Raw genomic sequence first — 12035 nt, 5'->3', positions numbered from 1 at the left:
TTCATTTCTAAAACACAATGTGAAGCATGTTCTTTGAGCATGTGCCACATGCTAGCATGAATCAGCTCATTTTATCCTTGTGGCAACCGTGTTATTCTCATTTTACAGAGGAGGAAACTAAGGCTCCAAGATGTTGACTGGCATGCCCAATGATACAGTGATAGCTGTCTGTGGAGCTAGGATCCAAGCAGCTTGAGCTAGAAAGCAGCATTCCGAAAGGTACTGCCTTCTGCAAGTGCAGAAATAGGTAAAGCATGGTCACTGCTGACCTCCTTCTGATGAGATGTAAGAATAAAATAGTGACACACACATACCCCACCACATGCCCCCAGAAGTTATAAGACAACCACCGGAGGGCTGTCTCCAGGAAGGTGGAGCTGAAGACCTACTCCATCTTAGCACTGCCTTTCAGACTTGTAGAGTTTCTTTGGGAAATGCCTTTAAAACCAATTTAGGAAGGACATAGGGATCGAGCCCCTGCTGAATTCCAGATGCTTACATATTTCATCGTGTCAATCCTATGACGTAGTTTTATCCTCACATTATAGCACAGAGAGGTAATTTTCCGAAGATCAAATAGCCATTAAATGGTAGAGCCAGGGATGGTTGATACGGAGTTGGCCTGACCCAGTGGCAATATTCCCATGTGGTAGGTGCTGCTACCTGTTCCTCAAAATCCATTCTCTTCCTTTGGCAACGGAACCCCTGAGTTGTATCTGGCGGCGTGGCTGCCCAGCCAAACACTACATTTCCCACTCTCCCTTGCCGCAGCAAGGCACCTGCATGTGACTACACGCTGGCCAATGAGGGCTGAGCAGAGATGATGTGCAACTTGCCTGGTCCTCCCTTTGAAAAAAGGCTTGTTTGCCTGTACTTCCCCTTTCCCTCTTCCCGGCTGGAAGGAAGGCGCTCCGCCGTGGGCGGGCAGCCATTTTAGACCAGGGTGTGGGAATCCTGTGTCAAGGACGGCAGAGCGCCCTGCGGACCCCCCGGGCTCCGTGAGCCGGGGCTGCTTTCATAAGAGAGGAACAGAGCTGTCTCTGCTTAAAGGCAGGGTTACGTTGGCCTCTCTTACAGCAGGTGAACCTGCATCCCAGTCAAGACATTTTGAATGCCTGACAAGATGCTAATAAGGAAGGTGAGCAGCTGCGTCCCCCCCCCCCCCCGCCCCCCCGGCTGCCAATTCCGTGCTCGGCACATGCTAGGTCCTCAAAATCTCAGGGTGAAGTGGTTCACGGTGTAGTAGAAGCCCTCTTCTACTATGGAGAATGGGGTATCTTATTTCAACTTAAAAATGCATCCATTTGCCATCTGTCAAAGTGCGGCCAGGGTCTTCTCTTTGAGCCCGGGGCTGGAGCTCTCCATCCTTCCTCATGAACCTCATTACGGGTCACCTGCGATTTCCAGTTTGCTTCCTTGAGGTGGAACAGTTAATGGTGTGTTTGAAGCAATCCAAGTGCAAAAATTCATCTAGATTTTTACTATTTTGCCCCAAAATGTGATAATCGCCTTGCTCACATCTAATTCAACAGTTTTTGAATTGACTCACCTTAATCAAGACTTCCAAGGATTCAACTTCGTTTTCATACAAACAGTGCCTGTTTTCACACTTAGTTCATCAATTTATGTAATATTTAATCAAATCACGAACTACAAGAACGCATACACCCAGCATAAGCACATTTGGTACGAACACAATCGACTCCTGGTAAGCATTAGCGTAAGTGGGGTAGCAGGGCTGCACGGCATTCTAGAAGGTGCTCCCTGCCATGGTTTGAATCCCGGCTTCTCCACTTACTAGTTGTGTGGCCGGGGAGGACACACTCGTTTTCCTCGTCTGTGAAAGGGGCTCATCTGCTGTGAGGACTGCAGGAGAAAACACTTGGGAAGCGCTCAGAGCAGAGTGTGGTGTGCGCTGAGTGATTAGCACATCTACAAAATGTGGCCGCTGACAGCAGTGACCGACAGGCCTGAGGGGCTGCCTCCCCAACCCGCGACTTTCATGGAGGCGGTGGAGTCCGTCAGTGGGCTAAGATGTGTCCTCTGTAGTTTAGATCCCCATTTCCCCTTTGAGAAGATGGAGGTCTGGAGACAGTCCGTGATGGCAGCCTCCTGACCAAGATGTCACAGCTTTTAACCGACTGAGCCACCCAGGCGTCCCTTTTTTTTTTTTTTAAGATTTTATTTATTTATTTGACAGAGAGAGAGAGATGTCACAGCTTTTAGAACTGGAAAGGGCCTCGGCAATCATGAGGTGTGGATCCAGAAGGAAGAAAGGGAAATTCACTGTCCGTTTTCCCCTTTTTCTTTTGCCCGTTGAGTCCAAAACTCCCAACAAGGAGCAGACTGAACACCTCAGCGCCCAGACTGCAAAGGCCCTGTTCAGCCGACATAGGAGGGCACGTGGTGGTGGTGTTCCATTCTGTGTCCATAGGGCACTGAACAACCGGGAGGAGGCTTGATCCCAGAAACCCCTACTGTTTGTGTGTTGGGGGGAGGGGTCACACAGAGGCCATATTCAGGGCCAGCAGAGTGGGGTCACATGATCACACAGAAGCCAGACTCCGTGGGTCTCCTCTGAGGGTTTCTGCAAGGGGTTTCCCTGGGCCAGCTGGACGACCTGTGGGAGGCAGGGAGGGGCTTGCCAGTGGGGTGGCTGGGGAGAGAGCAGAGGGCAGCCTGCTCTCGCTGCAGGTCCTGTTGCCCTCCCTGGCCCTCATCTCGGCTGCTGGGCCCCAGGGCAGGAGAGGGAGGCTTGAGCGCCCGCTCCCACCCCTGGCCCTGTTCAGTTCAGCAGGATTCTCCCTCTCTGGGAGGCCTCCAGTCAGGCTGTGCAGGAGACAGTGGACGCCACAGGCTTCCAGAGCTGGGTGAGCATTGTTCATATCGTTCAAGGCCAAAGACAGAGAGGCTCCAAACACTAGACCCACAAGTACTGGGCCGCATCTTGCCCCGGTTTGAACGGTGATCATGATCATGTTCCATTAGAACCATCCAAAGCCACGTTCCCTCCCACTTCTTTTATCCATCCTCAAGGCCTCCCCCCCCCCAGGGACCCACCTATTGGCTTTGGGGCCACCGGGTACCGGAATGCCAGGTTGCTCCATTTGGAGGGGGCCTTGGCCTCCCAGCAGGAGATGGGCCCCAGGTCCTGGACCTGGATGGAGAGAGACAGTCACATTTATCACAGGCCTCTCCGCACCAAGAACCACACGGTGGAAAGAGAAAGCTTGGGAGAAGAGCAAGGACGGCGGGGGCCAGGATGCATGCCCTGGTCACTGACACGGGGGTCGCGCCAAAGCCGACACTCTGTACCGGACACAGGTGTTTAACTGCAACTCTCTGCTGCCCGGAGACGAACACACTATAGACCAAACAGGGAATTCCAGTCTGAACAGCCAGTAGCCAGGGGCTCTCCCCCCAGAGGTTGAAGCCTCTGGGGGGAGCTGGTAAACAGTGAGCTAGGGCAAGATCAGCACCCAGTACCTGGCAGTAGGCTCTCAACAAAACTTGGTGCTCTAAGATGCACAGTTCTGGAGGCTCAGAAAGCCGTGCGAACCAGGAGGAGAGGTGACTGTGGAAGGGTTCAGGGAAACCGGCCAGGGTCTCGAGACCTGAACGTACACGCGCGGATACACCCCTAAGCCGGTTCCCTTTGCTCCCCACCATTCCCAGACTTCAGCGCTGGGGAGGCCCCAGGCTCCAGGTGCCGCCAGGCCCCCAGCCAGGGCGGGAAGGGGCAGAGCAGAAGTGCTGCGCAGGTGAGTGGGGCTCCAGGGTCGGGGGGGCGGGGTACACGCTGGAGGTGTGCAGCCAGCGGGTGGGAGAGGGCTGGTCGGCCTCGGGGGCAGACCGGGGCAGGGGCCTCTGGAAGGTGTTGGGGGAACGCTCCCATTTTCAGGGAGGAGATGCACAGTTGGGGTCGGCCTGCTCCCACTCACACTCCAGTCTCTGTGCCCAAGACACCACGGGGACATCAGGTGGCGGCTGGTCCTCTCTCTCCTCCTGGCCCTCCATGCACTCTTCTTCTTCCCACACACGCGAAGACCTAGAGGGGCGGGGAGCAGGGGACAGAGCGGCACTGGGCCAGCCACCTCCTCCCTGGGGTACCCGCAGGCCCCAACCACCCACCCGCTGGCTGCACACCTCCAGCGTGTACCCCCCCAACCCTGGAGCCCCAGCCCCACCCCCACTCACCTGCACAGCACTTCTGCTCTGCCCCTTCCCGCCCTGGCTGGGGGCCTGGCGGCACCTGGAGCCTGGGGCCTCCCCAGCGCTGAAGTCTGGAAGTGGTGGGGAGCAAAGGGAACCGGCTTAGGGGTGTATCCACGAGTGTACGTTCTCTGCACAGGCTATGGCCCCACAGAGACACAGAAGTGCTGTGGGCAGCCTGGGGCGTGCCACCCATCTGAGAGTGGAAAGCCGTGGTGAGGTCTCTGCTAGTGACTCTCAGGTTAGAACCAGGCTCCCGACTATCAGGCCTGGCCAGAGCCCAGCCTCCACCCCACCCTGCGTGGGGCCTCCCCGGGCAAAGTCCCAGAAAGTTGGTGGCCGCCAGTCCTCTGCCTGGACCAGACTAATTTAATTTTGCTCACAAATTATAAATACAGTGTCCTGGTCTTTAAGAGAAGACATAAACCCCATTAAATAAGTAGAATAAATATTAAAGTATAATTTTAATTCCCGGGTGGGGGGTTGGTTGCCTGAGGGTATCTCAGGGTGTGAGGCACAGGACCTGCAGAGGGGCTGGGAGGCAGAGAGAGGCTGGGGGGAGCCAGAGAGGGAGGGGGCGGTGGAGACCCACGGAGAAGCGCCCCCAGCCAGGGCGGCCAGAAGAGGAACCTCGCTGGAGCACTGCCCCCACCCTGTGGCCTTTTGGAGAACTGCAGCCAAGGACTGGCCGGTTTCCGCCTCCTCCGAGCGGTAGGGCTCAGCATCCTTGATTGCATCTCTGTGTTCAGCTGCTGGGCTTGTTACCACCCAGGCAAAGGCCTGGCACAGCCTAGCGCTGGGAGACAGGCCAGAATCCCCTGCCCACCTTCCCACCCCCGGTGTCCTCGGAAAAGTGATCTGTGTCCCCTACGCGGGCTCCGGGGCAGATGAACACACGGGCCAGTGCAGCATCCCTGAGGGGTCACCTCTCCACACCCCCAGCTCCCTGTCTGAGGGGTCACCTCACCGGGGTGTACGTGGGGACAAGCCCAGCCTGGGCCAAGTGGGTCCTCATGGCGTCTGCCAGCTTGGCCACCAGCCGATCCCGCACAGAGTCTGGCTCCTTCTGGGGAGAGGGTGGATAATGGGGGGATGGGGAAGGTCTGGGCTAAGCGGTCCTCTGGGATTAGGGAAGCAAGAAACTGGAGAGGGAGGAGGGAAGGGGGCTTTGTCTTCCTTTCTTTTCTACCCCATCCCCGTGCCCTTGTCAGGATCCTGCTACCACCTGCCCAGAACCGTGAAGAGACAAGCTCTTCCTCACAACAGTGTGCCCGATGCGTGTTTGGTGCGTGGACAGAAGGCAAGGAGAAGACAGAAGGCAGGACAGTCAGCAGAGGAGGCCTCCTGGAAGCGTGGTAGGAAGAGTTAGGTTCTGGGATGGGGGGGGGGGTCTCACCTGACTCCGGGCCAGCGCTTCCTTATAGTACCGCAAGGCCTGGTCGTGCTGCCCCAGTCTGGCTGCTGCAGCTCCCAGCCCCTCGCAGGCCTGCCACTGCCCCTTCGTGTCCCCTGGGGAAGGGAGCCCGGGAGGTCCTCTCATGGGTCCCCGCACCACTGACCCTCCCTTCCAGAGGTCTCGCCACCAGTCCCCGGGACCCTCGGCCTGGCCCCCTTGCCAAGCCACCTGCTAGGCCCTCACCGGTGTCCCGGGCAGCCTGTAGGGCGTGCAGATAGCTGTCTCGGGCTGCTCTGTGGTCCCCCAGCTGGCTCAGTGCAAATGCTAGGCTGCCGAAGCTCCAGCCCTGCTCCCGCCGCTGCCCCACAGAGCCTGATGACAGAGGGGACCTTGGCTGCTGAGGCGTCCCGCAGCAACCAGGGCGGGCTCCCAGGAGTCCTGGCGCTTAGCCCCAGCATGCCTCCAGATGCACCCCGGAGACCTCAGCTCTCAAAAACCAGCCTCTCCTCAGGCCTGAGTTTGGGCATGAACGCGTCTCCCCCACCGCCACCCCCGGCTGGCTGGAGCCATGCGACAACCCAGTGAGGCAGGCAGGGCAGGTATCGATGGCTCCCTGCTTACCTGGGTGGGAACCGAAGCTCGGAAAGCCGAAACCACTCGCTGAATGTCACACAACCATTCAGTCGGAGGAGCCCTGCTCTCCCGGCTGGGGCTCTTCCCAGTGCCCACTGCCGCCTTCCCAACCACAGGCCTCGGCCTCTGGGCCCTCACCCTCCCTGTCCTGTCTGCCTACCCCCTCTCCTGCACCCCCAGCCCTCACCGCCTGGTTCTGGGCTTTCCGGCCCCATGCCCTGTCCTAAAGGTCTGTCCACTCTTCTGCCCTGAGCCCCAGCTGGAGCCCTTCTGAGATCCTATCCCATTCCCCAGGCCCTGGTACCCACCGTGCAGGTCAGCGGCCTTCTGGTGAAGGTCCCGGGCTTCCTGATAGTTGCCGAGGGCACTGTGGGCCGTCCCGAGGTTTCTCAGCACCGTGGCCTCCTCTCCTGGCCCCCGGCACAGGGGCAGGGCCCGCAGGAAGGCCTCTGCTGCTAGCGGGAACAGTCGGAGCTGGGAGTAGGTCAGGCCGAGGTCGTTATAGAGCTGCCCTGGAGGGCATGGCCAGGGTCACCGGTAGCCAGGTCAGCTGCTGCTGCTGCTGTACTGGTATGGCCCCTGTCCCACTCTCCTGGGGCCCTCCGCCCCTTTCCCCTGCACCCCACCTCTCAGAGCATCACCTGGGCTGCATATCCCCAGACCCCATGCCTCCTCTGCCCAAGGGCCTCACCCAGCAGTCCCCGCTCAGGGCTCCTCTCGGCAAGCCTCTGGCTCTCCTCCAGCACCTGCAGCACTTCAGCCACCCCATGCTGCCCGCTCTCCAGCATACACCCCGCCACAGCCCCCGCGGCCAGGGCTGCAGCCTGGGGCTGCCCTGCTTGGGCATAGGCCCGGCTAGCCTCCTGCAGACAGTGGACTGCTAGCTCAGGCTGTCCCAGAGCCTGGTAGCAGGCTCCCATTTTTGCCTGGGCTTGCCCCTCGTCGCCGAGTGGCCGGTAGTGACCCAGGGCCCTGTGGTACCAAGCCAAAGCTTGAGGCAGTTTGCCCAGGGCCTGGTAGGCCAAAGCCACGTTGAAACACTGGTCACCATGACACCCGCCCTGCGCCTTCTCTTGAGGTTGGGCTCGCAGGAGCAGCTCAAGGCCTCTGGCTGGGTCCCCAGTCTCCACGTAGGCGGCCCCCAGGTTGAAGGCACAGGCCCGGAGAACAGGGGTGTCCCGAGTTTGTGGGGCCTCAGAGGCCAGGATGAAGGCCCTCTGGAAGCTGGTCAAAGCTTCGTGGTTCCGGCCAGCCAGTAGGGCTCCGTGGCCAGCCCTGGTGAGGGCTTGGACGCTGGCCTCTTGCTGTGGCTGCTTTCTCTTCTTTTTCTTCTTGGAGGTTGAGGGTTCAGGCTCAGGCTCTTGGGGGGCATCCTCAGGGTTGGAGAAAGACATAGTGCTGACAATGGGGAGCAGAGGGGTCACTATGTCACCCTTGGCTTCCTCCAAAGCAGGATCCCTCCAGCGTTATTCAGCCCCACCCCTGCCCTGTTGTGACCCCAGGGTTTCAAGGACTTCTCTCTGCAATCTTCCTTTGCTTCATCAATCCTCCTGGGGCCGTATCAACCCTTACTCCAATGTCCCAACTCATTCTTAGTCCTTTGGGACCCAGTTCAAGTAACAGCACCCTCCGGAGAGCCTCCTCCCTCAGCCACCTGGGTCCGTCTGGACTCCCAGAGCACCTATGCCCGTGTCTTTCAAAGCATTGATCATGCCAGGTTAAAGTTGCTGACTTTCTGGTCTATCTCCTCTCCTAGATCTGGAGCAGCGTGAAGGGGCTGGCACATAGTAGGTCCCCCATAAATGTTCATCGAATGAGACGGACACAATGATGCAAGTGTACCTAAAGCCACTGAGCTGTGCACTTAGAAACGGCTTAGCAAGGTAAAAGTCATGTTATATATATGTTACCACAATTAAAAAAATCCTCACTGAAGGAATAAATGAATAGACAGATGAACAGAGTATGCAGGGCCTCTCTCCATCACCTCCTTCACACTGTTCCTCCACAGACACCCATCCGCTCACAAGGACGGGTGCTCCTGCTGCCTGATCCCAAGGTGTAGATCAAGGCAGTTGAGCAGACACGCTGGTGAGCACCTGCTGTATACCAGGAGCCACAGGGCACTAGGGACACAGAGCTGAACAGGCTATTGAATTGGCAAGGAGTCAGCTTGGCAAGGAGGATGCTGTCTCTCCATTCACTGCCCACGCCCTATCTCAGGGGACCTTTTTCTCCATGGCTGGCTAGTTCTGGTCCCCCAGCGCCCTGCTCTGGTCTCAAATATGCTTTTCCCCATTAAGATCTCTCCCCTGGAAAGGCAAAGCCTTTTCCTGAACTCTCCTCCCAGGAACCGGGGAAAGAGATGGCAAAGACTCAGGCCTGGGCTCTCAGCCCCCCCCTTTCCTTTGTCCTTCCCCTCTTTTTTAGGAGAGGCAGGAAGAGGTGATTCTCTTTTTAAAGAAATTCCCCCTGCAACTAAGAACACCTAGGAGTCTTGCCTTCAAGGCCCTCATCCCTGGGGCATTCCTAGCTACCCCCACCAGGCCTTGGGGCGCCAGCCACGGGATGCCTTACCTCCCTCGATCTTCTCTGCGGCTGGCTTTCTGGAATGGTCCCTCTGGCTTGGGTTACCTCGCCAAGCTCTGAGCTCAGAGCCCTGGAGTTACCAGACAACCAGGTGCTGCCCTCCACTCCTAGGAATTTTTTGACGGACAGCTCAGGCGCCCTATCTTAGGGCTGCACCCCTGGCCGTGGTCTGCAGTTACCTGGATTCCATCGCCCTTCCTGCCTCCACTTCCCTTCACCGCTGCGCACCTCTCAGTCCCCCACTGAAAGCAAGGAATCAAAGCATGATGGCTTGTTACCAGTTACAACCTCAGGGGTCGTCTGTCCCGTACCCTCATTCTAGGGAGGAGGGGACCAGGCTCAGAAAGCAGGTGGGACCTGATGAGATCACAGAGCAGCTGTGCAGCTGGGATCAGACCCCCGGCTTTCTGATTCTAGGCTAATTAGCCTAGGGTTCCTTCCACTGCACTGTGGTTGCAAACTTTAATGAGGCCTGGGCGGTCCTAGATGTTAACCCTTCCACACACACAGACACACGTACATGCGTGCACACACACACCTGTGCACTGTGCTTCGGTGGGGTGCATTTCACATTTGCGAGCGGGGTTAAAGGTTGGTGGTCATCAGAAGAGTCTCTTGGCTCCCGAATCCTTTCCCCGGCTCTGCTGATCCACAACCTCCACGCTCTGCTTGATGAGAGGCGAGCAGGCCCCAGGACGACGGGCACCTACGGCGCTAACTCACGAAGGGTGGCCTGCAGCACAGAGCAAATGTCCTCATTTACTGGCGGAGAGGTCTCTTTTAAGTAAGGAGGCCTTTGCCAGAAACAAAATTACAAGGAAGGGGGCGCCTGGGTGGCTCAGATGGTTAAGCATCTGCCTTCAGCTCGGGTCATGATCCCGGGGTCCTGGGATCGAGCCCCGTGCCAGGCTCCTTGCTCGGCAGGAAGCCTGATTCTCCCTCTCCCTCTGCCTCTCCCCCTTGCATGCTCGCTCTCTCTCTCTGTATCTCTGTGTCTCAAATGAATAAATAATAATAATAAAAAAATTACAAGGAAGTCGCTAGACCCCCCTGCACTGGGCAGCCTTTGCTGAGGGCCTGCCGTGGGCCCCTACTGTGCTGGGTGCCACCGACAGGGCCCACGGCCGAGGTGGGCTTTCTCGGCTGCCCACGGGCTGGCCTCCAGGACACCACCAGAGCCTGGCCAGGGCCGGGCAGCTCAGCCCATGGCCACTCAGCAGGCTTCCCTTAAAGGGAGAGATTTGGGGAGGGGGCAGGGACTGAAACTAGGCTCGCCAAGTTCCGCTGACCTCTCAGTGACCTAGGGATCCTTTCTGAATCATCTGCTTGTTTGATTCCCACTTTATTTATTTTTGTTTAAAGATTTTATTTACCATTTGCAACGACGTGGATGGAACTGGAGGGTGTCACGCTGAGTGAAATAAGTCAATCAGAGAAAGACATGTATCATATGACCTCACTGATAGGAGGAATTCTTAATCTCAGGAAACAAACTGAGGGTTGCTGGAGTGGGGGTGGGGTGGGAGGGATGGGGTGGCTGGGTGATAGACATTGGGGAGGGTATGTGCTATGGTGAGTGCTGTGAATTGTGCAAGACCGTTGAATCACAGGTCTGTACCTCTGAAACAAATAAGGCAATATATGTTAAGAAAAAAAAAAGAAGAAGAAGATAGCAGGAGGGGAAGAATGAAGGGGGGGAATCGGAGGGGGAGACGAACCAGGAGAGACGATGGACTCTGAAAAACAAACCGAGGGTTCTAGAGGGGAGGGGGGTGGGGGGATGGGTTAGCCTGGTGATGGGTATTAAAGAGGGCACATTCTGCGTGGAGCACTGGGTGTTATGCACAAACAATGAATCATGGCACACTACATCAAAAACTAATGATGTAATGTGTGGTGATTAACATAACAATAAAAATTTTAAAAAAAGATTTTATTTATCTATTTGACAGAGAGAGACACAGCGAGAGAGGGAACACAAGCAGGGGGAGCAGCAGAGGGAGAAGCAGGCTTCCCGCGGAGCAGGGAGCCCGATGTGGGGCTCGATCCCAGGACCCCGGGATCACGACCTGAGCCGAAGGCAGACGCTTAACGACTGAGCCCCCCTGGCGCCCCGGATTCCCACTTTAGGCGACGTACCTTGCTACTGTCTCCTCACTTGGCTTCCAGGCTCCACTGTGTCCTGGCCCCTGTTCTTCCCCTTTGCTGGGCCCTCTGTCCACCCCTTGAACACAAACAATCCCCACCCCTCTGCCCTTCGCTCCCTTCTTACTTTACAGACACTTCCACGAACCTTCCATCCACTGCTCTGATTTTCCCACCACTCATAAGCCAGCCATTTCTAAATGTAGATTCTAGACTTGGCTTGTCCACGCGAAATTCCCGTTTCCCCCCATCTACCCATCCCCCGTCCCCGGTGTTAGCCGGTCCACCACCAACCCGGTCTGTCAGGTGGGAGGTCCGTGACCCTCTCTGCTCCTGTGCTCAGCCCTGCCGCGGGCTCAGCCCCTGAGCCCTCTCCGCAGAGCCCCCCACCCATCCCGGCCGTGTTGCAGCAGGGAGGAGGCACAGCTGTGGGAACTGAAGCCTGGAGCCGCACTCTCTGAGTTTGTGTCCTGGCCCCACTGGTTTTTAGCTGTGTGACATTCCTGAGCCTCAGTTCCCTCGTCCGTATTATGAAGCTCAAACAAGATGAGGCTAAATATGGCTCCAGCATACAATAAACACTCAGCGCCTGTCACTGCAGGAGTGGTGCCTAACACGGCCGGTTTGCGAGAAATACATCTCCTCAGGCGCTGTACCCAGCCCCTGTTGCCCTGGATGGTGAACACGGTGTGAGTGAGCTGGGATTGCCCCCTCCTTTCTCCCACAGTGGAGGCCAAGTTGGAGGGAGTATGAGATGCTAAGGCTTGAGAGGGAAGGCCCATCGGGTCCTTAGCCCCCTATTTACAGTCCACCTGGCCCTCTCAGCTCCGGGGGCCCTCAATCCACGTAGAAGGGGGGTAGCTCACCCAGGTCCTTCCTTTCTGGCTGGGTTGGGGGTTTCTGTACATAAGGGCCTCATTACACAACTGTTCCCTGTCAGGGTCCTGGGCTGCCCAGGTCCTTCCCAGAAAGCAGGGAGTGGGACCTCGGTCACCAGGAGTCTAGATTCTCTCTACTTTCCTGCGTGGTGAGCAAAGGAGATCCCTTCTGGTCTCAGGGA

General features: G+C 57.2%; 1 protein-coding gene and 1 long non-coding RNA gene across 2 annotated transcripts; one reads left to right on the top strand and one right to left on the bottom strand.

Moving 5' to 3' along the window:
• Nucleotides 1-900: 900 nt before the first annotated feature.
• LOC113933058 lies at nt 901-11979 on the top strand. The gene is made up of 4 exons (XR_003523225.2): nt 901-1138; nt 5424-5567; nt 7998-8124; nt 10783-11979. It is a non-coding gene; the product is annotated as an uncharacterized LOC113933058 (long non-coding RNA).
• TTC24 (tetratricopeptide repeat domain 24) lies at nt 2174-7635 on the bottom strand. The gene is made up of 9 exons (XM_027612741.2): nt 6933-7635; nt 6550-6753; nt 5852-5980; nt 5609-5721; nt 5180-5278; nt 4198-4283; nt 3942-4048; nt 3061-3157; nt 2174-2620 (listed from the first exon to the last, which is right to left on the bottom strand). Exons 1-9 carry the CDS (start codon nt 7633-7635, stop codon nt 2539-2541), a joined length of 1620 nt encoding a protein of 539 aa, XP_027468542.1. The 3' UTR covers nt 2174-2538.
• Nucleotides 11980-12035: the final 56 nt, after the last annotated feature.

The sequence above is a fragment of the Zalophus californianus genome, chromosome 10 (assembly GCF_009762305.2).
Source record: "Zalophus californianus isolate mZalCal1 chromosome 10, mZalCal1.pri.v2, whole genome shotgun sequence".
NCBI classification, from domain to species: Eukaryota; Metazoa; Chordata; class Mammalia; order Carnivora; family Otariidae; genus Zalophus; species Zalophus californianus.
Note: the sequence above shows the minus strand (reverse complement) of the source record. Positions and strands in the feature narration are given on the sequence as shown.